The sequence below is a fragment of the Schistocerca nitens genome, chromosome 10 (assembly GCF_023898315.1).
Source record: "Schistocerca nitens isolate TAMUIC-IGC-003100 chromosome 10, iqSchNite1.1, whole genome shotgun sequence".
NCBI lineage: Eukaryota > Metazoa > Arthropoda > Insecta > Orthoptera > Acrididae > Schistocerca > Schistocerca nitens.
The window spans coordinates 45,306,906-45,334,900 of record NC_064623.1 but is presented as its reverse complement, the minus strand read 5'-3'; the positions used below and the strand labels follow the sequence as shown (position 1 = coordinate 45,334,900).

The window sequence follows — 27,995 nt, the reverse complement described above, 5'->3', positions numbered from 1 at the left end:
CCAATTTTCCATTTTTGTTACACTTGCAAATGATGCAGGGCAAAAACTGGTTAAGCCTCTGTGTGAACCAGTTTCTCTGAATGTTAACTTCATTGTCTTTTTATAAGATATGTGGGAGGGAGTAATGTGTTTATTTTTAGGAACAGCTCCGAGCTTTCAACAACAAATCACGGCGTTGTGTACAACGTCTCTTGTATCGCGTGACATTGGGAGTTTAGGAACGTTTCAAAACTCAATTTCAAAATTTTCCAACCTTGACGACATTGAGTGTTACAGGCTGTGCATATCCTATTTGGCTTTACTATACATATATCCTCTTTGAAGGGTGGAATTTCTGTTATTGCAAGTTGAACAATTTCTTTTCAGTATTTGTCACACTAGAAACTATGAACATATCGTACAATTCCTTGCAGTTATTACAATAATTTTTTTCATAGAAAAAATGAATGAACTTTAAGATGCATATTACTTCAGTAGATCACAAATTGAGACATACTCAACACAGTGCAAATACGTATGACTAATACATATATTTTAAAATATCAATGTGCGTATACATGCAAGACTGGTCGCTGACGTCTGTCTGCTATATTGAATATTGTTAGCTATAACCAATCACTCCACAGCTAAGAGACGTACAGTAGTAATGTAGCACACTTACCGACATCCGTAAATGTTACGACTGCATCTAGGTGCGTGTACATCGATGAGTAGAGAGCAGAGTACGCCACTACTGAGTAAACCATCTTGCAGGGGTAAGTGACGAGAAAGGGAATTCCCAACAAGCGATTGGACTGGAATGAGCAAAACAGTCTTTAGCAATGTTGACCTTTCAGCACTGTTTAAGCTTACATTAGCTCAGCTCTAAATAAATTTAGGATACTTTGATTTCTCGAAAGTGTGTGCCATTTGTTTCGAGAGAAAATAACAGAGCCAACCGCAATCTACAGGAGGTATCAATCTAGTACGTCTACAGGCCAAATGAGGTGTGTGGTGCACTACAGAAAACTGTCACATTTGTAGTGATTGGTAGTAAGTGCTGAACTAAAAATTGAAGCATCCAGCGTGAGCTCCAGTCAGTATTAGCATTTGTTTATCGATTCTTTCCCTGTAGTGATGGTTATATGAATGTGGAAAATGTGAAGATGCAGCATTGTTCGTAGCTCGTTTTAAACTTTTGGTTCCTCTAACGAGAAAGTCCGTTGAAAGTTGGAGGAAGGCAATGGCATACAATCTTCAGTATGACCATACAAATTAAACCAGCATGGTTTTCAAACCGTCGTTCGGAGATTCAGACATTTATGTTTTTTATCTAAATTATTCCATTAGAACTAGTGACAGCCTTGGGAGAGCCAGTCCTGACAAAACTATCTGGTGAGCAAGATTTATGATACAGGCGAAATTCCATCAGACTTCAAGAAGAATATAGTAATTCCAATCCCAAAGAAAGCAGGTGCTGACAGATGTGAGAATTACCGAACAATCAGTTTAATAAGCCACAGCTGCAAAATACTAACACGAATTCTTTACAGACGAATGGGAAAACTGGTAGAAGCCGACCTCAGGGAAGATCAATTTGGATTCCGTAGAAATATTGGAACACGTGAGGCAATACTGACCCTACGACTTATCTCAGAAGAGGAAAGGCAAACCTACGTTTCTAGCATTTGTAGACTTAGAGAAAGCTTTTGACAATGTTGATTGGAATACTCTCTTTCAAATTCGGAAGGTGGCAGGGGTAAAATACAGAGAGCGAAAGGCTATTTACAATTTGTACAGAAAGCAGATGCCAGTTACAAGAGTCGAGGGGCAGGAAAGGGAAGCAGGGGTTGGGAAGGGAGTGAGACAGGGTTGTAGCCTCTCCCTGATGTTATTCAATATTTATATTGAGGAAGCAGTGAAGGAAACAAAAGTAATGTTCGGAGTAGGTATTAAAGGACGTGGAAGAGCAGTTGAACGGAATGGACAGAGTCTTGAAAGGAGGGTATAAGATGAACAACAAAAGCAAAACGAGGATAATGGAATGTAGTCGAATTAAGTCAGGTGACGCTGGGGGAATTAGATTAGGAAATGAGAAGCTTAAAGTAGTAAAGGAATTTTGCTATTAGGGGAGCAAAATAACTGATGATGGTCGAAGTAGAGAGGATATGAAGTGTAGACTGGCAATGACAAGGAAATCGTTTCTGAAGAGAAATGTGTTAACATCGAGTATTGATTTGTGTCGGGAAGTCGTTTCTGAAAGTATTTGTATGGAAGTGAAACATGGACGATAAATAGTTTGGACGAGAAGAGAATAGAAGCTTTTGAAATGTGGTGCTACAGAATAATGCTGAAGATTAGATAGGTATATCACATAACTAATGAGGAGGTACTGAATAGAACTGGGGAGAAGAGTTTGTGGGATAACTTGACTAGAAGAAGGGATCGGTTGGTAGGACATGTTCTGAGGCATCAAGGGATCACCAATTTAGTACTGGAGGGCAGCGTGGAGGGTGAAAATCGAAGAGGGAGACCAAGAGATGAATACACTAAGCAGATGCAGAAGGATGTAGGCTGTAGTAGATACTGGGAGATTAAGCTTGCACAGGATATAGTAGCATGGAGAGCTGCATCAAACTAGTCTCAGGACGACAACAACAACAACATGTGAATTATGACCTTGCTTGTTCGAATCACCACTCATTGTTGCTGCATGTTAACTGAAGCACAGCAGTCACGGGATATCTTTGTGTAAGTGTTGTGTGACAAAGACGCTAGGTTCTCTTCCTGTAGCTTGTTTGGTTTCATTTTTGACATTACCTATTTAATTAGGCCATTTCAATTTTTAGATTCTTTATCGTCAAGAGTTTCCTGTCTCTGGCAGTAGTTTATAGAGCTACAGGATCACAGAGAGGCTGTTCCCGCAACTGGGGGTTGGGGGGGGGGGGCTTTAGCAATGCACAGCGTGCTGTACATCACGACGTACTGTGTTTCTTTTTTCTTGTGGTTTTAGGGCGCACAACGTCAGTGGTCATCAGCGCCCAGACTACGTTAGGAATGCACCGCGAGGCACAAGTTTAAAACAGCAACTAAAAGGGAAAACACGATAAAAGATTGACAGGCATAGGATTAAAAAAACAGCATAATCAAATGTCAGACAGGTTTGTCAAGTTGATAAAACGAAGAACGCGAGCAGCTGCTCCTGGGTCATCCGCTAAAATGGCATCCAGAGTACATGGCAGGCCAAGATCAAGACGCAGTGTATTAAAATCCGGACAGGACGTTAAAATGTGGCGGACCGTCAGCAACTGCCCACATGGGCAGAACGGCGCCGGCGCAGCCGTCAGCAGATGGCGATGGCTGAACCGGCAGTGTCCAATTCGTAACCGGGCCATAAAGACCTCCTCCCGCCGAGAAGGGCGTGAGGAGGACGTCCAAGCCGCGGGAAGAGGTTTCAAGGCCCGAAACTTGTTGTCCGTAAGTGCAGCCCAATCTGCATGCCACAGCGATAAAATGCGCCGACAAATGACTGACCCTGCTACAATCTGATGCTGGAGGACCGCAGCCTTGGCCGCGGCATCTGCAGCTTCGTTCCCAGGGATACCGATATGGCCAGGAACCCAAAAAGCTAACCGGAGAACCGTCGTCCACCAGCTGCTGAAGAGAGCGTTGGATCCGGTGCACGAAAGGGTGAACCGGATACGGATCACTGAGGCTCTGGATGGCGCTCAGGGAATCGGAGCAGATGACATAAGCAGAATGTCGGTGGCGGCAGATGTAAAGAACAGCCTGGTAGAGGGCAAAGAGCTCAGGTGTGAGAACGAACAATGGCCATGGAGCCAGTATTTGAAACTTTGTGCCCCGACAATAAAAGAACACCCGACCCCGTCATTGGTCTTAGAGCCATCTGTATAAATGAAGGTCATATTAATGAACTTCGAACGAAGTTCGACAAAACGGGAGTGGTATACTGAACCGGGGGTAATCTCCTTTGGGAGCGAGCTGAGGTCAAGGTGAACGCGAACCTGAGCCTGGAGCCAAGGTGGCGTGTGGCTCTCGCCCACTTTAAAGGTTGCAGGGAGTGAAAAATGAAGGTGTTGAAGGAGGCGACGAAAGCGAACTCCAGGGGGTAGCAGGGCAGAGACATACAACCCGTATTAACGGTCGAGAGAGTCGTCAAAAAAATGAACGATAAGACGGGTGGTCGGGCATTGACAGTAGCCGACAGGCATACCGACAAAGCAGTATATCGCGCCGGTAGGTGAGTGGCAGTTCATCGGCTTCGGCATGAAGAAGCTCGACGGGACTAGTATAAAACGCTCCGATCGCAAGACGTAAACCCCGATGTTGTATGGAGTTGAAGCGGCGTAAGATGGACGGCCGTGCATAGGAGTATACGAAGCTCCCATAATCCAGCTTGGAGCGGACGATCGACCGATATAGGCGAAGTAGGACGGTGCGATCCGCTCCCCACGACATACCACTGAGAACACGGAGGACATTTAGAGAACGGTTACAACGGGCAGCCAAATATGACATGTGGAGACCAGATAAGTTTCCTGTCAAATGTAAGACCTAAAAATTTTGCTGTCTCCACGAATGGGAGAGCAACGGGACCGAGTCGTAAGGACGGTGGGAGAAACTCTTTGTAGCGCCAGAAGTTAATACAGACCGTCTTCTCGGCAGAAAAACGGAAGTCATTGGCGAGACACCAGGAGTAAAGACGGTCAAGAGAACGCTGAAAGACAGCGCTCCAGGACATGTACGCTGCGCGCTGCAATAGATGGTAAAATCGTCCACGAAAAGGGAGCCTGATACATCAGCTGGGAGGCAATCCATTATTGGATTGATCGCTATGGCGAAGAGAGCGACGCTCAAAACTGAGCCCTGTGGCACCCCATTCTCCTGGCGAAACGTGTCCGACAGGACAGAACCCACACGTACCCTGAACTGTCGACCCATTAAAAAAGGAAGGGATAAAAAGAGGGAGGCGACCGCGAAGGCCCCATGTATGCATGGTGCGGAGAATGCCCGCCCTCCAACAGGTGTCGTAAGCCTTCTCCAAATCAAAGAACACAGCCGCGGTCGGGCGCTTCCGCAAGAAGTTATTCATAATGAAGGTCGACAAGGTAACCAGGTAGTCAACAGCAGAGCGGCGCCTACGAAATCCACATTGTACATTGGTAAGTAGGCGTAGAGATTCGAGCAGCCAAACCAAACGAGAGTTAACCATTCGCTCCATCACCTTACAGACACAGCTGGTAAGCGAAATTGGTCGATAACTGGAAGGCAAATGCTTGTCCTTCCCCAGCTTAGGAATCGGTACAACAATAGACTCGCGCCAGCATGCGGGAACATGTCCCTCAATCCAGATGCGATTATAAGTACGAAGAAGGAAACCTTTACCCGCAGGAGAAAGGTTCTTCAGCATCTGAATATGAATAGAATCAGGCCCTGGAGCGGAGGACCGTGACCGGGCAAGTGAATTTTCGAGTTCCCGCATGGTGAATGGGGCATTATAACTTTCACGATTCGAGGAGCGGAAGTTAGGTGGCCTAGAGTCCTCTGCCTGTTTTCGGGGGAGGAAGGCAGGGTGGTAATGAGCGGAGCTCGAAACCTCTGCGAATAAGCGGCCGAAGGCATTGGAGACATCCTCAGGGGCCACAAGGACGTCATTCGCGACCGTCAAGCCAGAAACTGGTGAGTGGACCTTAGTGCCAGATAGCCGGCGCAGGCTACCCCAGACAACAGCAGTAAAACTGTTAAAGGCGCTTGTGAAAGCAGCCCAGCTGGCTTTCTTGCTTTCTTTAATAATACGACACTGCGCACGTAATCGTTTATAACTGATACAATTCGCCACTGTAGGGTGGCGTTTAAAGGTGCGTAAAGCACGTCGACGAGCACGTAAAGCGTCTCTACATGCTGCGGTCCACCAGGGGACCGGTACGCGACGTGGAGAAGGAGTAGTGTGAGCGATGGAATATTCAGCAGCAGTGAGAATGACTTCCGTGAGGTGTGCGACCTGACTATCGCAGCTTGTGAAGGTTTGATCCTGAAAGGTCGCCCTGGAAGAGAAGAGCCCCCAGTCTGCTTTGGAGATGTTCCAACTAGTTGAGCACGGAGAGGGGGTATGATGCAGGAGATGGATAACACACAGGAAGTGGTCGCTCGAATATGTATCAGAAAGTGCATACCACTCAAACCGGCGTGCAAGTTGGGTAGTACATATAGAGAGGTCTAAATGGGAATAGGTGTGAGATGCGTCCGAAAGAAAAGTAGGGGCGCCAGTATTGAGGCAGACAAGATTGATGTGGTTGAAAAGGTCTGCTAACAGGGAGCCCCTGGGGCAGGATGCTGGAGAGCCCCAAAGGGGATGGTGGGCAATGAAGTCTCCAGTTAACAAAAATGGTGCAGGTAGCTGAGCAATAATTTGCATCATGTCTGCCCTGGTAACGGCAGACGACGATGGAGTGTAAACGGTACAAATGGAAAATGTAAAAGTGGGGAGAGTAATTCGGACGGCAACTGCCTGCAGGCCGGTGTGCAATGTGATGGGATCGTAGTAAATATCATCCCGGACCAGCAACATAACCCCTCCATGAGCCGGAATACCTACCACAGGGGGTAGGTCAAAACGCACAGAGGTGTAGTGTGCCAAGGCAATTTGATCGCATGGGCGTAGCTTCGTTTCCTGGAGGGCTACGACGAGCGGACGGTGCAAGCGGAGCAGCAACGTTAAGTCCTCTCGGTTGGAGCGAATGCTGCGAATATTCCAGTGAATAAGTGCCATTGTGAGAAGAAAAGGAAGATGAAAGAAGGGGTCACCTCGAAGGCAACTGAGGGCCTGGCTTCGAGCGAGCACTGCCGCCGCTATCAGTAGGCGGACAGTCATCGTCCATTGGTTCTATAGGTTCATCGGCCATCTTGTTAAGATGGCCGGCAGGGGGAGCTTCCTCTGCAGGTGAACGGCCAGACGTTCGGCTACCAGCGGTGCGGCCAGGCGAAACGGATGACGGCCTGGGGCGGCAACTGCTGGGTGGTGCAGGAGAAGAAATGCGCCTTGGCGGAGAAGGAGAACTGTGCTTCCTATGAGCCTTCTCGGAATGTCTGTTAGTGGAAGTACTGGTCGATAGCTGGGAGTTCGAGGTACGTAGGAAGTCTGCATGGGACGGTTCCTTCTTGAAGGCCCGTGCAACTGACTTCTGGGTCTTCGTCTTGGCAGAAGCTGATGAAGGTGCTTGTGTCTGAGGGGTGACGGGAGGAAGAGGAGACGTCGACCACGCAATCTTAGCACTGGCCGAACGGACAACCGTGGTGCTGAAGGTCAGATCGCATGTCTGTGTCGCCACCTCCCTGGTAGTCAGAGAAGAGGCGAGGACCGTACTGTATTTCCCCGCTGGGAGCAGCGTGGGCTTCCTACTAGCAAATAGCTTGCGAGCAGCCGAGGCGGACACTTTCTCTTTGACCCGAATTTCTTGGATACAGCGTTCTTCCTTGTAGATGGGACAATCGCGGGAGGACGCTGCATGGTCACCGTGACAGTTCACACAACGAGGAGACGGAGGTAGACAGTCACTCTCATGGGTATCCTTGCCACAAGTGACATTTAGCCGTATTGGAACAAGACTGGCGAGTGTGATTAAAACGCTGACACTGGTAGCAGCGCGTAGGTGTCGGGACACGGGGGCGAACAGAAATAACCTCGTAGCCCGCTTTGATGCGCGACGGCAGCTGAACACCATCAAAGGTCAAGAAAAGTGTCCGGGTCGGTACAAGGTCATTGTTGACCTCCTTCATGACCCTATGGACAGCCGTCACGCCCTGCTCAGCGAGGAAAGATTGAATCTCCTCGTCAGTCAAGCCGTCGAGGGCTCTAGTATAGACCACACCACGAGACGAATTCAAAGTGCGGTGAGCCTCCACCCGGACAGGGAACGTGTACAGGAGTGTGGCCAGAAGCAGTTTTTGTGCCTGAAAGGCGCTCGCAGTTTCTAGTAATAAGGTACCGTTACGCAACCTGGTACAAGACTTTACCGATCCGGCTATGGCATCTACGCCCTTCTGGATAACGAAAGGGTTGACAGAGGAAAAATCCTTTCCGTCCTCAGATCGAGAAACTACGAGGAACTGTGGGGCAGGCGGTAGTACTTTTGTCACTGGTAGCTGGTCACGTTTCCGTTTTTGGGCAGAAGTCGAGAGAGATGGAGTGGAATCCATTGCGGAGGAATCCCCCATGATTGCCAGCGTCTCCGATGGCGCGCTCCTTCCTTGTGGGGACCCTCTCAGAGAGCACTCCCACCTTAGGTGTATGTTTACACCTCAGGTCACACCTCCCGAGAAACAGACCGGCCAATCGGTATGGTCAGAAGGTATCAGCTCAGGACATCACCCCTCCCTGGGCCTGGCCTTTACCAGAGGGTACGTGGTTGCCTTACTTGTCTACCCTGGGCGGGGAATTACGCGTTACCCTGTCACCTGCTACGCGAGCGAATGCGTGGGTCGGCATTCAGGTGCACACAGGGAGGAAGGAAGAAGAGGAAAGCGAAGAGAGGGAGAGAGAGGACAGTCTCAAAAGCTGAGGAGAAGGCGAGGAGAAGGCAAGGAGGAGGAGGAGGAGGAGGAGAAGGCAAGGAGGAGGAGGAGGAGGAGAAGGCAAGGAGGAGGAGGAGGAGGAGAAGGCAAGGAGGAGGAGGAGGAGAAGGCAAGGAGGAGGAGGAGAAGGCAAGGAGGAGGAGGAGAAGGCAAGGAGGAGGAGGAGGAGGAGAAGGCAAGGAGGAGGAGGAGGAGGAGGAGAAGGCAAGGAGGAGGAGGAGGAGGAGGAGGAGAAGGCAAGGAGGAGGAGGAGGAGGAGGAGGAGGAGAAGGCAAGGAGGAGGAGGAGGAGGAGAAGGCAAGGAGGAGGAGGAGGAGGAGAAGGCAAGGAGGAGGAGGAGGAGAAGGCAAGGAGGAGGAGGAGGAGGAGGAGGAGAAGGCAAGGAGGAGGAGGAGAAGGCAAGGAGGAGGAGGAGGAGGAGAAGGCAAGGAGGAGGAGAAGGCGAGGAGAAGGCAAGGAGGAGGAGGAGAAGGCGAGGAGAAGGCAAGGAGGAGGAGGAGAAGGCGAGGAGAAGGCAAGGAGGAGGAGGAGGAGAAGGCGAGGAGAAGGCAAGGAGGAGAAGGCAAGGAGAAGCCAAGGAGAAGGCAAGGAGAAGGCAAGGAGAAGCCAAGGAGGAGGAGGAGAAGGCAAGGAGAAGGCAAGGAGATTTTTTTTTTTGTTGTGGTTTTCGGGCGCACAACTTCAATGGTCATTAGCGCCCTGACTACTCTAAGAATGCACCGCGAGGCACAAGTTGACAACAACAACGAAAAGGGAAAACACAATAAAAGACAGACTGACAGGCATAGGATAAAAAACATCATCAAATGTCCTTAGCGAGGTTTGTCAAATTGATAAAACAAAGAACACGAGCAGCTGCTCGTGGGTCATCCGCTAAAATGGCATCTAAAGTAGTAGGCAGGTTAAGATCGAGGCGCAGTGTTTTAAGATCGGGACAGGACATTAAAATGTGACGAACTGTCAGCAAGTGCCCACATGGGCAGAACGGCGCCGGCGCAGCCGTCAGCAGATGGCGATGGCTGAACCGGCAGTTTCCAATTCTTAACCTTGCTAAAACGACCTCCTCCCGCCGAGAAGGGCGTGAGGAGGACGTCCAAGCCACGGGAAGAGGTTTTAAGGCCCGAAGCTTGTTGTCGGTAAGTGCAGCCCAATCGGCATGCCACAGCGACACAACGCGCCGACAAATGACCCTGCTAAAATCGGACGAAGGGACACAACAAGAAGCTGTCCGAGGCTGGAGGACCGCAGCCTTGGCCGCGGCATCTGCAGCTTCGTTCCCAGGGATACCGACATGGCCAGGAACCCACATAAAGCTAACCGGCGTACCGACGTCCACCAGCTGCTGAAGAGAGCGTTGGATCCGGTGTACGAAAGGGTGAACCGGGTACGGATCACTGAGGCTCTGGATGGCGCTCAGGGAATCTGAGCAGATGACATAAGCAGAATGTCGGTGGCGGCAGATGTACAGAACAGCCTGGTAGAGGGCAAAGAGCTCAGCTGTGAAGACCGAACAATGGCCATGGAGCCGGTATTGGAAACTTTGTGCCCCGACAATAAAGGAACACCCGACCCCGTCATTGGTCTTAGAGCCATCTGTATAAATGAAAGTCATGTTGTTGAACTTCGAACGAAGTTCCAAAAAACGGGAGTGGTAGACCGAACCGGGGGTGACCTCTTTTGGGAGCGAGCTGAGGTCGAGGTGAACGCGGACCTGAGCCTGGAGCCAAGGTGGCGTGCGGCTCTCGCCCACTCGAAAGGTTGCAGGGAGTGAAAAATGAAGGTGTTGAAGGAGGCGACGAAAGCGAACTCCAGGGGGTAGCAAGGCAGAGACATACAACCCGTATTGAAGGTCAAGAGAGTCGTCAAAAAAGGAACGATAAGAAGGATGGTCGGGCATTGACAGTAGCCGACAGGCATACCGACAAAGCAGTATATCGCGCCGGTAGGTGAGTGGCAGTTCATCGGCTTCGGCATGAAGAAGCTCGACGGGACTAGTATAAAACGCTCCGATCGCAAGACGTAAACCCCGATGTTGTATGGAGTTGAAGCGGCGTAAGATGGACGGCCGTGCATAGGAGTATACGAAGCTCCCATAATCCAGCTTGGAGCGGACGATCGACCGATATAGGCGAAGTAGGACGGTGCGATCCGCTCCCCACGACATACCACTGAGAACACGGAGGACATTTAGAGAACGGTTACAACGGGCAGCCAAATATGACATGTGGAGACCAGATAAGTTTCCTGTCAAATGTAAGACCTAAAAATTTTGCTGTCTCCACGAATGGGAGAGCAACGGGACCGAGTCGTAAGGACGGTGGGAGAAACTCTTTGTAGCGCCAGAAGTTAATACAGACCGTCTTCTCGGCAGAAAAACGGAAGTCATTGGCGAGACACCAGGAGTAAAGACGGTCAAGAGAACGCTGAAAGACAGCGCTCCAGGACATGTACGCTGCGCGCTGCAATAGATGGTAAAATCGTCCACGAAAAGGGAGCCTGATACATCAGCTGGGAGGCAATCCATTATTGGATTGATCGCGATGGCGAAGAGAGCGACGCTCAAAACTGAGCCCTGTGGCACCCCATTCTCCTGGCGAAAGGTGTCTGACAGGACAGAACCCACACGTACCCGAAACTGTCGATCCATTAAAAAGGAACGAATAAAAAGAGGGAGGCGACCGCGAAAGCCCCACGTATGCATGGTGCGGAGAATGCCCGCCCTCCAACAGGTGTCGTAAGCCTTCTCCAAATCAAAGAACACAGCCGCGGTCGGGCGCTTCCGCAAGAAGTTATTCATGATGAAGGTCGACAAGGTAACCAGATGGTCGACAGCAGAGCGGCGCCTTCGAAATCCACATTGTACATTGGTAAGTAGGCGTCGAGACTCGAGCAGCCAAACCAATCGAGAGTTAACCATTCGCTCCATCACTTTACAGACACAGCTGGTAAGCGAGATAGGTCGATAACTGGAAGGCAAGTGCTTGTCCTTCCCCGGCTTAGGAATCGGGACAACAATAGACTCGCGCCAGCATGCGGGAACATGTCCCTCAATCCAGATGCGATTGTAAGTACGAAGAAGAAAACCTTTACCCGCAGGAGAAAGGTTCTTCAGCATCTGGATATGAATAGAATCAGGCCCTGGAGCGGAGGACCGTGATCGGCCAAGTGCGGTTTCGAGTTCCCGCATGGTGAATGGGGCATTATAACTTTCACAATTCGAGGAGCGGAAGTCACGTGGCCTAGCCTCCTCGGCCTGTTTGCGGGGGAGGAAGGCAGGGTGGTAATGAGCGGAGCTCGAAACCTCGGCGAAAAAGCGGCCGAAGGCATTGGAGACAGCCTCAGGGGCCACAAGGACTTCATTCGCGACCTTCAAGCCAGAAATTGGGGAGTGGACCTTAATGCCAGATAGCCGGCGCAGGCTACCCCAGACAACAGAAGAAGGAGTAGAACTGTTGAAGGTGCTGGTGAAAGCAGCCCAGCTGGCTTTCTTGCTTTCCTTAATAATACGACGACACTGAGCACGTAATCGTTTATAATGAATACAATTCGCCACTGTAGGGTGGCGTTGAAAGGTGCGTAAAGCACGTCGACGAGCACGTAAAGCGTCCCTACATGCTGCGGTCCACCAGGGGACCGGTACGCGACGTGGAGAAGAGGTAGGGTGAGGGATGGAATATTCAGCAGCAGCGAGAATGACTTCCGTGAGGTGTGCGACCTGACGATCGCAGCTTGTGAAGGTTTGATCCTGAAAGGTCGCCCTGGAAGAGAAGAGCCCCCAGTCTGCCTTGGAGATGGTCCAACGAGAGGAGCACGGAGAGGGAGTATGCTGCAGGAGATGGATAATACACGGGAAGTGGTCGCTCGAATATGTATCAGCAAGGGCATACCACTCAAACCGGCGTGCAAGTTGGGGAGTACATATAGAGAGGTCTAAATGGGAATAGGTATGAGATGTGTCCGAAAGAAAAGTAGGGGCGCCAGTATTGAGGCAGACAAGATTGAGCTGGTTGAAAAGGTCTGCTAACAAGGAGCCCCTCGGGCAGGATGCTGGAGAGCCCCAAAGAGGATGGTGGGCATTGAAGTCTCCAGTTAACAAAAATGGTGCAGGTAGCTGAGCAACAAGTTGCGTCATGTCTGCCCTGGTAACGGCAGATGACGATGGAGCGTAAACGGTACAAAAGGAAAACGTAAAAGTGGGGAGAGTAATGCGGATGGCAACTGCCTGCAGGCCGGTGTGCAACGTGATGGGATCGTAGTAAATATCATCCCGGACCAGCAACATAACCCCTCCATGAGCTGGGATACCTACCACAGGGGGTAGGTCAAAACGCACAGAGGTGTAGTGTGCCAAGGCAATTTGATCGCATGGGCGTAGCTTCGTTTCCTGGAGGGCTACGACGAGCGGACGATGCGAGCGGAGTAGCAACTTCAAGTCCTCTCGGTTGGAGCGAACGCTGCGAATATTCCAGTTAATAAGTGCCATCGGAAGAAAAGGAAGATGAGAGAAGGGGTCACCTCGAAGGCCGCTGAGGGCCTGGCTTCGAGCGAGCACTGCCGCCGCTATCAGTAGGCGGACAGTCATCGTCCATTGGTTCAATAGGTTCATCGGCCATCTTGGGAAGATGGCCGGGAGGGGGAGCTTCCTCCGCCGGTGAACGGCCAGATGTTCGGCTACCAGCGGTGCGGCCAGGCGAAACGGATGACGGCCTGGGGCGGCAACCGCTGGGTGGCGCAGGAGAAGAAATGCGCCGTGGCGGAGAAGGAGAACTGTGCTTCCTATTAGCCTTCTTGGATGGTCGTTTGGTGGAAGTACCGGACGAAGGCTGGGAGGTCGAGGTACGTAGGAAGTCTGCACGGGACGGTTCCTTCTTGAAGGCCCGTGCATCTGACTTCTGGGTCTTCGTCTTAGCAGAAGCTGATGAAGGGGCTGGTGTCTGTGGGGTGATGGGACGAAGAGGAGACGTCGACCGCGCGATCTTAGCACTGGCCGAACGGACGACCGTGGTGCTGAAGGTCAGATCGCATGTCTGGGTTGCTACCTCCCGGGTAGTCCGAGGAGAGGCGAGGACAGTGCTGTATTTCCCCGCTGGGAGCAGCGTGGGCTTCCTACTAGCCAATAGCTTGCGAGCAGCCGAGGTGGACACTTTCTCTTTGACTCGAATTTCCTGGATACAGCGTTCTTCCTTATAGACAGGACAGTCGCGGGAGGATGCGGCATGGTCACCCTGACAGTTCACACAACGAGGAGACGGAGGTGGACAGTCACCCTCATGGGCATCCCTGCCACAAGTGACACATTTAGCCGCATTGGAACAAGACTGTCGAGTGTGATTGAAACGCTGACACTGGTAGTAGCGCGTAGGTGTCGGGACATAGGGGCGAACAGAAATAACCTCGTAGCCCGCCTTGATGCGCGATGGCAGCTTAACACTATCGAAGGTTAAGAAAAGTGTCCGGGTCGGTACAAGGTCATTGTTGACCTTTTTCATGACCCGATGGACAGCCGTCACGCCCTGCTCAGCGAGGAAAGATTGAAGCTCCTCGTCAGTCAATCCGTCGAGAGAGCTACTATAGACTACACCACGAGACGAATTCAAAGTTCGGTGAGCCTCCACCCGGACAGGGAATGTGTACAGGAGTGTGGCCCGAAGCAGTTTTTGTGCCTGAAAGGCGCTCTCAGTTTCGAGTAATAAGGTACCGTTACGCAACCTGGTACAGGATTTGACAGATCCGGCTATGGCATCTACGCCCTTCTGGATAACGAAAGGGTTGACAGAGGAAAAATCCTTTCCGTCCTCAGATCGAGAAACTACGAGGAACTGTGGGGCAGGCGGTAGTATTTTTGTCACTGTTGGCTGGTCACGTTTCCGTTTGTGGGTCGAAGTCGAAAGCGATGGAGTAGAATCCATTGCGGAGGAATCCCCCATGATTGCCAGCGTCTCCGATGGCGCGCTCCTTCCTTGTGGGGACCCTCTCAGAGGGCACTCCCGCCTTAGGTGAATGTTTACACCTCAGGTCACACCTCCCGAGAAACAGACGGAGGGACCAATCGGCATGGTCAGAAGGTATCAGCTCAGGCAATCACCCCTCCCCGGGCCTGGCCTTTACCAGGGGGTACGCGCGTGCCTTACATGTCTACCCAGGGCGGGGACTTACGCGTTACCCCGTCACCGGCTACGCGTGCGAACGCGTGGGTCGGCCTTCAGACACGCACAGGGAGGAAGGAAGAAGAGGAAAAAGAAGAGAGAGGGAGAAAGAGGACAGACTGTCTCAAACGCCGAGGCGGAGACCAGAGAAGGCAAGGAGAAGAAGGCAAGGAGAAGTCAAGGGAAAAAGTAAGGAAGACAGTGAAGTGGAGAAGAGCAAAGAAAGGAACCAACAAAAGGAAGGAAGAAACGAGAAGGAAAAACCAAAAAGACCACGATTATAGGTCGTGAAACCGTCCGTCTCCGGACGCAGGCGCTAACTACCCCCGTGAGGGGGATGGACTCCTTTTAGTCGCCTCTTACGACAGGCAGGAATACCTCGGGCCTATTCTAATCCCCGGACCCGCAGGGGGGGGCAAGGAGAAGCCAAGGAGAAGCCAAGGAGAAGGCAAGGAGGAGGAGGAGAAGGCAAGGAGAAGCCAAGGAGAAGGCAAGGAGAAGCCAAGGAGAAGCCAAGGAGAAGGCAAGGAGAAGGCAAGGAGAAGCCAAGGAGAAGCCAAGGAGAAGCCAAGGAGAAGGCAAGGAGAAGCCAAGGAGAAGGCAAGGAGAAGCCAAGGAGAAGGCAAGGAGGAGGAGGAGAAGGCAAGGAGAAGCCAAGGAGAAGCCAAGGAGAAGGCAAGGAGAAGGCAAGGAGAAGCCAAGGAGAAGGCAAGGAGAAGCCAAGGAGAAGCCAAGGAGAAGGCAAGGAGAAGCCAAGGAGAAGCCAAGGAGAAGCCAAGGAGAAGGCAAGGAGGAGAAGCCAAGGAGGAGAAGCCAAGGAGGAGAAGCCAAGGAGGAGGAGGAGAAGCCAAGGAGGAGGAGGAGAAGCCAAGGAGGAGGAGGAGAAGCCAAGGAGGAGGAGGAGAAGCCAAGGAGGAGGAGGAGAAGCCAAGGAGGAGGAGGAGAAGCCAAGGAGGAGGAGGAGAAGCCAAGGAGGAGGAGGAGAAGCCAAGGAGGAGGAGGAGAAGCCAAGGAGGAGGAGGAGAAGCCAAGGAGGAGAAGCCAAGGAGGAGAAGCCAAGGAGGAGAAGCCAAGGAGGAGAAGCCAAGGAGGAGAAGCCAAGGAGGAGAAGCCAAGGAGGAGAAGCCAAGGAGGAGAAGCCAAGGAGGAGAAGCCAAGGAGGAGAAGCCAAGGAGGAGAAGCCAAGGAGGAGAAGCCAAGGAGGAGAAGCCAAGGAGGAGAAGCCAAGGAGGAGAAGCCAAGGAGGAGAAGCCAAGGAGGAGAAGCCAAGGAGGAGAAGCCAAGGAGGAGAAGCCAAGGAGGAGAAGCCAAGGAGGAGAAGCCAAGGAGGAGAAGCCAAGGAGGAGAAGCCAAGGAGGAGAAGCCAAGGAGGAGAAGCCAAGGAGGAGAAGCCAAGGAGGAGAAGCCAAGGAGGAGAAGCCAAGGAGGAGAAGCCAAGGAGGAGAAGCCAAGGAGGAGAAGCCAAGGAGGAGAAGCCAAGGAGGAGAAGCCAAGGAGGAGAAGCCAAGGAGGAGAAGCCAAGGAGGAGAAGCCAAGGAGGAGAAGCCAAGGAGGAGAAGCCAAGGAGGAGAAGCCAAGGAGGAGAAGCCAAGGAGGAGAAGCCAAGGAGGAGAAGCCAAGGAGGAGAAGCCAAGGAGGAGAAGCCAAGGAGGAGAAGCCAAGGAGGAGAAGCCAAGGAGGAGAAGCCAAGGAGGAGAAGCCAAGGAGGAGAAGCCAAGGAGGAGAAGCCAAGGAGGAGAAGCCAAGGAGGAGAAGCCAAGGAGGAGAAGCCAAGGAGGAGAAGCCAAGGAGGAGGAGGAGGATAAGCCAAGGAGGAGGAGGAGGAGGATAAGCCAAGGAGGAGGAGGAGGCAAGGAGGAGGAGGAGGAGGAGGCAAGGAGGAGGAGGAGGAGGAGGATGATGATGAGAAGGCAAGGAGGAGGAGGAGGAGGAGGATGATGAGAAGGCAAGGAGGAGGAGGAGGAGGATGATGATGAGAAGGCAAGGAGGAGGAGGAGGAGGAGGATGATGATGAGAAGGCAAGGAGGAGGAGGAGGAGGAGGATGATGAGGAGAAGGCAAGGAGGAGGAGGAGGAGGATGATGAGGAGAAGGCAAGGAGGAGGAGGAGGAGGAGGAGGATGATGAGAAGGCAAGGAGGAGGATGAGGATGATGAGGAGAAGGCAAGGAGGAGGAGGAGGAGAAGGCAAGGAGGAGGAGGAGGAGAAGGCAAGGAGGAGGAGGAGGAGAAGGCAAGGAGGAGGAGGAGGAGAAGGCAAGGAGGAGGAGGAGGAGAAGGCAAGGAGGAGGAGGAGGAGAAGGCAAGGAGGAGGAGGAGGAGAAGGCAAGGAGGAGGAGGAGGAGGAGGAGAAGGCAAGGAGGAGGAGGAGGAGAAGGCAAGGAGGAGGAGGAGGAGAAGGCAAGGAGGAGGAGGAGGAGAAGGCAAGGAGGAGGAGGAGGAGAAGGCAAGGAGGAGGAGTAGGAGAAGGCAAGGAGGAGGAGGAGGAGAAGGCAAGGAGGAGGAGGAGGAGAAGGCAAGGAGGAGGAGGAGAAGGCAAGGAGGAGGAGGAGGAGAAGGCAAGGAGGAGGAGGAGAAGGCAAGGAGGAGGAGGAGAAGGCAAGGAGGAGGAGGAGAAGGCAAGGAGGAGGAGGAGAAGGCAAGGAGGAGGAGGAGAAGGCAAGGAGGAGGAGGAGAAGGCAAGGAGGAGGAGGAGGAGAAGGCAAGGAGGAGGAGGAGGAGAAGGCAAGGAGGAGGAGGAGGAGAAGGCAAGGAGGAGGAGGAGGAGGAGGAGGAGGAGGAGAAGGCAAGGAGGAGGAGAAGGCAAGGAGGAGGAGGAGGAGGAGGAGGAGGAGGAGGAGAAGGCAAGGAGGAGGAGGAGGAGGAGGAGGAGGAGAAGGCAAGGAGGAGGAGGAGGAGGAGGAGGAGGAGGAGGAGGAGGAGAAGGCAAGGAGGAGGAGGAGGAGAAGGCAAGGAGGAGGAGGAGGAGGAGGAGGAGGAGGAGGAGAAGGCAAGGAGGAGGAGGAGGAGGAGGAGGAGAAGGCAAGGAGGAGGAGGAGGAGGAGGAGGAGAAGGCAAGGAGGAGGAGGAGGAGGAGGAGGAGAAGGCAAGGAGGAGGAGGAGGAGGAGGAGGAGGAGGCAAGGAGGAGGAGGAGGAGGAGGAGGAGGAGGAGGAGGAGGAGGAGGAGGAGGAGGAGGAGGAGGAGAAGGCAAGGAGGAGGAGGAGGAGGAGAAGGCAAGGAGGAGGAGGAGGAGGAGAAGGCAAGGAGGAGGAGGAGGAGGAGGAGGAGAAGGCAAGGAGGAGGAGGAGGAGAAGGCAAGGAGGAGGAGGAGGAGAAGGCAAGGAGGAGGAGGAGGAGAAGGCAAGGAGGAGGAGGAGGAGAAGGCAAGGAGGAGGAGGAGGAGGAGAAGGCAAGGAGGAGGAGGAGGAGGAGAAGGCAAGGAGGAGGAGGAGGAGGAGAAGGCAAGGAGGAGGAGGAGGAGGAGAAGGCAAGGAGGAGGAGGAGGAGGAGAAGGCAAGGAGGAGGAGGAGGAGGAGGAGAAGGCAAGGAGGAGGAGGAGGAGGAGGAGGAGGAGGCAAGGAGGAGGAGGAGGAGGAGGAGGAGGAGGCAAGGAGGAGGAGGAGGAGGAGGAGAAGGCAAGGAGGAGGAGGAGGAGGAGAAGGCAAGGAGGAGGAGGAGGAGGAGAAGGCAAGGAGGAGGAGGAGGAGGAGAAGGCAAGGAGGAGGAGAAGGCAAGGAGGAGGAGGAGGAGAAGGCAAGGAGGAGGAGGAGGAGAAGGCAAGGAGGAGGAGAGGAGAAGGCAAGGAAGAGGAGGAGGAGGCAAGGAGGAGGAGGAGGAGAAGGCAAGGAGGAGGAGGAGGAGAAGGCAAGGAGGAGGAGGAGGAGAAGGCAAGGAGGAGGAGGAGGAGAAGGCAAGGAGGAGGAGAGGAGAAGGCAAGGAGGAGGAGAGGAGAAGGCAAGGAAGAGGAGGAGGAGGCAAGGAGGAGGAGGAGGAGAAGGCAAGGAGGAGGAGGAGGAGAAGGCAAGGAGGAGGAGGAGGAGAAGGCAAGGAGGAGGAGGAGGAGAAGGCAAGGAGGAGGAGGAGGAGGAGGAGGAGGAGGAGAAGGCAAGGAGGAGGAGGAGGAGGAGGAGGAGGAGAAGGCAAGGAGGAGGAGGAGGAGGAGGAGGAGAAGGCAAGGAGGAGGAGGAGGAGGAGGAGGAGGAGGCAAGGAGGAGGAGGAGGAGGAGGAGGAGGAGGAGGAGGAGGAGGAGGAGGAGAAGGCAAGGAGGAGGAGGAGGAGGAGAAGGCAAGGAGGAGGAGGAGGAGGAGGAGGAGGAGGAGGAGGAGGAGGAGAAGGCAAGGAGGAGGAGGAGGAGAAGGCAAGGAGGAGGAGGAGGAGGAGGAGAAGGCAAGGAGGAGGAGGAGGAGGAGGAGAAGGCAAGGAGGAGGAGGAGGAGGAGAAGGCAAGGAGGAGGAGGAGGAGAAGGCAAGGAGGAGGAGGAGGAGAAGGCAAGGAGGAGGAGGAGGAGGAGAAGGCAAGGAGGAGGAGGAGGAGGAGAAGGCAAGGAGGAGGAGGAGGAGGAGGAGAAGGCAAGGAGGAGGAGGAGGAGGAGGAGGAGGCAAGGAGGAGGAGGAGGAGGAGGAGAAGGCAAGGAGGAGGAGGAGGAGGAGAAGGCAAGGAGGAGGAGGAGGAGGAGAAGGCAAGGAGGAGGAGGAGGAGGAGAAGGCAAGGAGGAGGAGGAGGAGAAGGCAAGGAGGAGGAGGAGGAGAAGGCAAGGAGGAGGAGGAGGAGAAGGCAAGGAGGAGGAGGAGGAGAAGGCAAGGAAGAGGAGGAGGAGGCAAGGAGGAGGAGGAGGAGAAGGCAAGGAGGAGGAGGAGGAGAAGGCAAGGAGGAGGAGGAGGAGAAGGCAAGGAGGAGGAGGAGGAGAAGGCAAGGAGGAGGAGGAGGAGAAGGCAAGGAGGAGGAGGAGGAGAAGGCAAGGAGGAGGAGGAGGAGAAGGCAAGGAGGAGGAGGAGGAGAAGGCAAGGAGGAGGAGAGGAGAAGGCAAGGAAGAGGAGGAGGAGGCAAGGAGGAGGAGGAGGAGAAGGCAAGGAGGAGGAGGAGGAGAAGGCAAGGAGGAGGAGGAGGAGAAGGCAAGGAGGAGGAGGAGGAGAAGGCAAGGAGGAGGAGGAGGAGAAGGCAAGGAGGAGGAGGAGGAGAAGGCAAGGAGGAGGAGGAGGAGAAGGCAAGGAGGAGGAGGAGGAGAAGGCAAGGAGGAGGAGGAGGAGAAGGCAAGGAGGAGGAGGAGGAGAAGGCAAGGAGTTGGAGGAGAAGGCAAGGAGGAGGAGGAGAAGGCAAGGGAAAGAGTAAGGAAGACAGTGAGATGGATAAGAACAAAGAAAGGAACCAACCAAAGGAAGGAAGAAACGAGAAGTGAAAAACCAAAATGACCGCAAATATAGGTCGTGGAACCGTCCGTCTCCGCACGCAGGCGCTAACTACCCTCTTGAGGAGGAGGGACTCCTTTTAGTCGCCACTTAGTACAGGCAGGAATACCTCATGCCTATTCTAACCCCCAGACCCGGTACTGTGTGGTGCCAGCACAGATCGGTGGTGGGAGCGGTTCATCACGAGACAATACACTACAAGACATACGAGTACAGTATGACACTGCAAGATGGGGAAAACCCGGAATGGTCAAGGAGCAAAAAGGGTCAGATGGACATACTGCTGGATATGTATTTCACAGGAGGTTCACCCACTCGAATGTGGAGGTTTCAGTTCTAACAATGAGCCCTGTATCACCATCAGGCAGGTGGCCTGCTAGCATGGGTTAAGCCAGATGACCCTGTGGAACACCATCCATGGGAATTACCACTGTCCATATCACGAGGCGTGCAAGCCTTATCACGTAATGACTCAGCTCCACAGCGACAGTCATGTCTTCATACAGGCCACGACAGTGCTGGGATTTGTCATCCATCTTATTCAGGTAAGGATACTTTTATGAGGGGCAGTATTGTCAACATTCACAGCAGCCACCTGTGAGCTATGGAGAATGCTCACAGTACGATGGCAGTGAAGTGTCAGCACTGCTTCAGCCTCAGTGTGTAGATTGCGGTAATTCACGACTGCCTCTTGGGACCAGTCCACTACTATCTGGCGAGGCTTGTGTGCTGCTGGTGTCAATGATGTTGGAAGACACTCCTTTGCTGGTATGTGGCTATTGCATGATGGTGCTGCAGCTCACCCACCTCTTGATTAACTAAAACACTAGTACACACAGTACTGCCAACTACTTTGTGTATCCCTATGTCTGAAAGCTACTTCATAAAAAATCTTTCCTTGGAATACATTTCTGCCCATACACTATCTGATCGAAGTTAGCCAGGTACTCCTATGTAATGTGCAATTCAATGCATGTCATGATAGGCAGGCCTGCTAGTAAAAGAGGTGGGCAGAACCAATAGCAACAGGGTGAGTTCGTCAGGAAGTTCCATGACTTCCAACATGAAACGCTCACTGGATGATATAATCCGAGTAACAAATCCATTGGAGAGATTGCCCAAGCCGATTGTTTGTGATCTGATTTTGAAGTGGAAACGTGAAGAAAGCGATAGCTACATTAAAGCTAGGCAGACCCCATGTACTGACAGACAAGGGCCGCCTAGTACGAGGTGCATTCAAGTTCTAAGGCCTCCGATTTTTTTCTCCGTACTGAAAAGAGAGAAACATGCGCATTGTTTTAAAATGAGGCCGCGTTCATTGTCAATACGTCCCAGAGATGGCAGCACCATACGGCAGATGGAATTTTACCGCCAGCGGCGAGAATGAACTGTTTTAAATACTTAAAATGGCGACGTTTTCCTTACTTGAACAGCGTGCAATCATTCGTTTTCTGAATTTGCGTGGTGTGAAACAAATTGAAATTCATCGACAGTTGGGGACATGTGGTGATGGAGTTATGGATGTGTCGAAAGTGCGTTCGTGGGTGCGACAGTTTAATGAAGGCAGAACATCGTGTGAGAACAAACCGAAACAACCTCAGGCTCGCACAAGCCGGTCTAACGACATGATCGAGAAAGTGGAGAGAATTGTTTTGGGGGATCGCCGAATGACTGTGGAACAGATCGCCTCCAGAGTTGGCATTTCTGTGGGTTCTGTGCACACAATCCTGCATGACGACCTGAAAATGCGAAGTGTCATCCAGGTGGGTGCCACGAATGCTGACGGACGACCACATGGCTGCCCGTGTGGCATGTTGCCAAACAATGTTGACGCGCAACGACAGCACGAATGGGACTTTCTTTTCGTCGGTTGTGACAATGGATGAGACGTGGATGCCATTTTTCAATCCAGAAACAAAGCGCCAGAGAACTCAATGGAAGCACACAGATTCACTGCCACCAAAAAAATTTCGGGTAACCGCTAGTGCTGAAAAGATGGTGTCCATGTTCTGGGACAGCGAGGGCGTAATCATTACCCATTGCGTTCCAAAGGGCACTACGGTAACAGGTGCATCCTACGAAAATGTTTTGAAGAACTAATTCCTTCCTGCACTGCAACAAAAACATCTGGGAAGGGCTGCGCGTGTGCTGTTTCACCAAGACAACACGCCCGCACATCGAGCTAACGTTACGCAACAGTTTCTTCGTGGTAACTTTGAAGTGATTCCTCATGCTCCCTACTCACCTGACCTGGCTCCCAGTGACTTTTGGCTTTTTCCAACAATGAAAGACACACTCTGTGGCCGCACAGTCACCAGCCGTGCTGCTATTGCCTCAGCGATTTTCCAGTGGTCAAAACAGACTCCTAAAGAAGCCTTCGCCGCTGCCATGGAATCATGGCGTCAGCGTTGTGAAAAATGTGTACGTCTGCAGGGCGATTACGTCGAGAAGTAACGCCAGTTTCATCGATTTCGGGTGAGTAGTTAATTAGAAAAAAAATCGGAGGCCTTAGAACTTGAATGCACCTCGTACTGCAGAGGATGGCTGTAAAATATTGCACACAATCAACGGAAGGAATCACTAGAGCCTCAAAGTGCTACCCACAGTCCATCGAGTACAACGACTGTGCATTGGGCAAAGAATGGAGTTCAATTCTCGAGCAGCTCGTGACAACTCATCCGTTTCTGTAGTCAATGCTACATGACGCTTGTGGTAGTGTACACAGTGACGCCACTGGACAATGGACGAGAGATTTGGAGTAATGAATCTTGTTCCACGCTGTAGCTATCCGATGAAGGGTTTGACTTTGGTAACTGCTTTGAGAACATTCCCTGCCATAATATGTAGTGCCAAGAGAAGAATGTACTAGATGGTGTTACAGTATGGAGATGGTTTTAGTGGTTAGTGTGTGGTACGATGTTTTACTTAAGAAACGGTAAATGGGGAAGGTATCAACACATTTTGCATAATTGTTTAGTGCATACAGCAGAGAAACAGTTCAGAAACGGTGACAATCAGCATCACAATGCACCCTGTCAAAGCAGGGTATGTCAGGCAATGGTTTGTGGACAAGTTTCCTTAATGGACTTGCCTGCCCAGAGTCCCAACCTGAACCCTATGGAATTACTCATGAGTTATAACGTCGACTAATTCGGACCGGAGTGTCCAACAATACCACCTTGACTGGCTTCAGCTCTTGAGGAAGAGTGGGTTGCTATCGCTCCACAAACTTTGAAACATGTGGCGAAGTGACTCCAACAGAGAAAGCCAAGATACAGATGAAGAGTGGACGTATCTCTTAATGTCCACTACTAGATGTACCTCATACTTTTTATCTGTTAAAGTCGCAATTACTGTGTGGGGGTGGTCACAGGCCCGATGTGTGAGGAGTGTTTTGTTTTAGGGTGTAAAAAAGAACTGCAGTCATACGCACCTGTGTCAAAAATGTGGAACACTAAGACAAAGAGGAGTTTAAGTCTAGGGGTCGATCCCAAAAAGCTAAAAACAGGGACATGGAGAGGTCTAAATATGCCATAGAGAAACGGAGGTCCAGAACTAAAAATTAAATGGCCTTCACCATAGCGCTACGACGCGGTCGACAGCCCGCACACTGTTCGCTAAAACGACTGATAACTCAGGTGGCAAACCCAAACGAGAACGTAATGCATTAAAGTAGGGTATTCCATGAGGAAATGGCGGACTGTCGAAGGTTGAGCGCAGTGTGTACAAAGTGGTGGGGAGAGCACCACTGAAATGGTGATATCTAAAAAGACAGTGCCCATTACGCAACCTAGTTAGAATGACCAGCTCATGGCCGGAGAGCCGAGAGGTCGTCCAAGCTGCTGAGAGAGGCTTAGTAACCCAGAGCTTATTCCCTTTACGGGAGAACCATTGGCGATGCCAAAGCGACATCACCACCTGGCAGGCGGCAGCACAGATCAGAGGGAATTTAAGAACTAGTGGGCTGAGGTACGAGGACTGCAGCCTTGCCAGCAGCGTCAACCACCTCGTTACCTATCCAACCAAGGCGACCAGGAGCCCACCAACATCACAGCAGCTTCATCATGAGTGAGGAAGTGAGTTTTCCAGGACAGGTTGCACTAATAGACGACGTACAGCGCACAGACACTTAAGAGCACAGAGTGTCTGAGCAAATGACCCAATTGAAAAGCCTGTCTCACTAATGAACTTCTTGGTCTGATACAGGGCAGAGAGCTCTGCTGTAAATGCTGAGCAGTGTGCTGGAAGCCGATAGCCGATGTAGAAAGACGTGGGCGCCAGTGACTGACACCTACCACCACAGGTCAGTCCAAGCGCCATTAGTGTACTCAATACTATCGCGAAGTTCCATGCGAAGCTCGTGAAACGGGAGGCATTATAGTGGTGGCTGGAGTAGTGTCCTTAGTAAGTGAACACTGGCCGCCAGAAGAAAGGCTCACATCCACTGGCAAAGTTGCCAGTAGCATGAAGTTAAGCTGCCAGACCAAGAGCCGAAATTAAACTCTAGGAGGTAACACTAGAGGGACGCACCACGTACTGGCGATCAAAAGAGTCATTTAAGGAGACATAGGATGGGTGGCCACGCAATGCAGACAAATGGCATGCGTACCTGGTGAGGAGAAAGTCATGGCTTCTACATACAGACTCAACTGGGCTAATGTAAAAGGCGCCAGGGTCCAAACGGATGCCACAATGGTGGATAGTATTGAGATTGTAAGAGGGAAGATGTGCAGGTGCATAAACAAAGCACCCATAGTATTGTTTCAAATTAACAAGGGACCAGAACAAACTGAGGAGGGTGGTTTGATCTCCACCTCAGGAAGTGCCACTGAGGACATACAGGACACTGAGGGACTGTGTGCGATGAGCTGCCAGGTAAGACACGTGGGAGGACCAAGAGTTTCCTATAGAGCATGAGCCAAGGAATTTTGTAGTTTTAACGAATGGAAGAGCAACAGACCCAAGATGTAAAGACAGTGGGAGAAACTAATTGCGCCACCAGAAATTCATATAAACGGTTTTGTCAGTGGAAAAAATAAGGTCATTGTCGATGTCCCCTGAGTAAAGACGATCAAGACATCGCTGAAGACGCCACTCAATGGCGGAGAACTGCAGTAGATGCCAAAATCGTTAACCAAAAGGGAGTTTGAGACGCCCACTGGGACACAGGTCATAGGGTTAATGGCTACGCTCAGGACAGAACTCTGAGGCACACTTATTTGGATAAATAAAACAGAATTTGAAGAAATGGAAAAGCTGAAAGCGGTTGTGGCGACGCAATTTTGTTTCTTGAAGGCAGAGTACAAGTGCACACTGCGATTCTAAAAGCAGCCACAAATCATCTTTGTTGGGTCGAAGGCCGCGAACATTCCATTGGAGGAGAGTCACTATGAGGAAAAAATGGAGTGTCACCTCTGTGGCTGCCAACTGCCACTCTGCTTAGACTCGCTGCTAAAGGGCGAAGAGGCAGAAGAATTCTGCTCAGTGATGTCCACAGAAGTGTCGACTATGCTGTCAGCCTGCAGAATACAACGCAAAGATAAGGTTGGTGGCGTGCACCAGCGACACAGAGGCCAGCTGGGAAGAGGATTTTTCGAGTTTGCGAAGGAGATGACAGTTTGCCTTTTTTTCACTTCTTCGAGCCTTTCCAGTAAGCTGATGAAGACTGGTGGTTATCTAGAGGTACATAGGAAGTCTTCACAGTCTTCACAGCAGTAGTCCCTCTATCTTCTCCAGCCTGCAAATTGTGTAACTGGTGACTTCGCCCCACGAGGTGTTTTACGACTTGTTGCACAGCTGGACGAGGGGCACAGCGATGTTACCATGACACTGCGCGATTTTACAACCTCAGAGCTGAATGAGGTCGCATATCTACTTGGCCACGTCATTCATGGAGCGACATGTAGCAATAACAGTACAGTAAGTGCCAGACAGAGTGCAAGGATTGAGACTTCCCAATAAAATGCGAACGACTGGGTAAGGAACTTTCTTTTACCTGGATCTACTGGACAGCCCATTCATCGAGATGCACTGGACAATTTCCAGAGACTGCGTCATGGTCGCCATTGTACTTGCAGTGGGGAGGAGGAGGTGGAGGAGGCGGCGGCGGCAGACAGTCGCCCTCGTGTTCATAACTACTACAGAGTTATGCATTTGGACAGGTGTTGACAAGATATTCGAAGGTGGTTGAAACAATGACACTGGTAGCAATTATTGGGTTCGGAATGTATGGTTGGACAGTGATCACTTCATAGGCAGTTTTGATCTTGTACAGAAGCACCACTCTGACAAACGTGAGAAAAAGAGCGAGTGTTTGCACTAAGGAGGCATCTGCCTTTTTCATCATCCAATGCACGGCAATGAGACTGATCAGAGAGATGTTTGGATTTCGGACTGTCAGACCGTCGAGCAGTCTAGTGTAAGTAACACCACAGGGAGAATTCAGAGTTCTACACGCCTCAAGACGAACAGGATAGCTGTTAAGTGAAGTGGCAAGCAGCGGTTGTGGTTAAGAATGAGAAGTAGTCTCCAAAAGCCAAGTGCCTTTCTGAAAACAAGAGCAAGATTTCACAGGGCTGGCAAATGCATCAACACCTTTCTGAATAAGAAACAGATTTACTGTTGCGAAGGACTGCCCATCTTCAGCAAATGAAACCACAAGGAACCGTGGTGCAGCTGGGTGGGTCCTTTAATCGTTAGCCTCATTCCACTTACGTTTCATAGACGTCGATTGTGAATATCATTGGCCCATTGCAAGGAAAGTCCCCACGATTGCTTGTGTCTCCCAATGGCGCACTTCCAACTGGGAGCCCCATTCACAAAGGGGACACCTGCCTTAGGTGATTGTTCACACCTCAGGTCACACTTCCTGAACACCTGACAGAGGGACCAATCAGCTATTTTGAAGGTAGCAGCTCTGGCAATCACACTTCACTGGACCTGGCCTGTGTCAGGGGGGGGGGGGTATCATACCTGTCTACCTGGGACTGGGAATTGTGTCAGACACGTCGGCAGACCTTCAGGAAAGCCCAGGGAGGAAGAAGGAAAAGAGAAGCCTCAAACGCCAAAGTGGAGGAGGGATAGGAGAAGAACGAAGAAAAAGGGAACGAAAAACAGTGGTGAGACTTTATGTCAGCTATGGACAATGCGGTGTATTCCCAAAAACCGCGACATGTTCCCAAGGGAGTGGAAAAAGAATAGCAAGAGGAGAGACATGCACACAGAAGGGAGAACGTGATGCGAAGGCTGGGGCCCTGTGGTAGCCCAGTACTAACCTGACCAACAGTGGCGAGCCCCATGGGTGCTGTGAGTAGTGTGACTCAACTGAGCAACTATCTTATAAGATTGCCATACACTGTGATTTTGTTACATAGTGTGACTGCAGGAAACTGTCCCCAAGGTAAATGGGAAGTTACTGTTTAATGTTCCAAGCCGCCTCTTTAGACAGTACTGTGGAAGGTATTGACACTAAGTATCTGGAGCTCAGAGAAGAGTGACAACTCCTGGGTTCATATCAGAGTAACTAGTTTTCCAATGCTAATGACCATAGCAGTTTTGCGTCCTAAAAAACCAAAACCTAGTTTTCCAATTTGTATCCAGTTACACTCTTTACACGTTTTCCTTCAAAAGGTAATTTTGAATCAGGTTTCATGGATCTGATAACTAGTTCTTCTCAATGTGGAGTTTCGATACACACAGCACTATGTATAACTTGTACAATTACTGGCTTGTTTCATTTAACAGTTTCTATAAACCTAGTGCAAAATTCATTAGGGATATACTCCCAGGTTGTGTTCCACCACAAGCCTTACGTTAAGATGCTTACCCTTACGGCAGCGAAGATAAGCAGTACATTCGATGCACAAAACAACACTGCGAATATTAGCACCTGGAT

The 27,995-nt window shown here is 51.5% G+C and overlaps 1 protein-coding gene across 1 annotated transcript; it reads left to right on the top strand.

The window, feature by feature from the left end:
• The first annotated feature begins 706 nt into the window (after positions 1-706).
• On the top strand, positions 707-27,917 carry LOC126209840 (uncharacterized). Its single transcript, XM_049938970.1, has 3 exons — positions 707-755; positions 15,127-16,471; positions 27,845-27,917. Exons 1-3 carry the CDS (start codon positions 707-709, stop codon positions 27,915-27,917), a joined length of 1,467 nt encoding a protein of 488 aa, XP_049794927.1.
• Positions 27,918-27,995: the final 78 nt, after the last annotated feature.

Coding starts and splice junctions, on each gene's coding strand:
- LOC126209840 (XM_049938970.1), top strand. CDS start 707: ATGAGTAGAGAGCAGAGTACGCCACTACTGAGTAAACCATCTTGCAGG. Junction 756..15,126: donor GAGTAAACCATCTTGCAGGG/GTAAGTGACGAG, acceptor CCGGACCCGCAG/GGGGGGGCAAGGAGAAGCCA. Junction 16,472..27,844: donor GGAGAAGCCAAGGAGGAGAA/GCCAAGGAGGAG, acceptor TTCATTTAACAG/TTTCTATAAACCTAGTGCAA.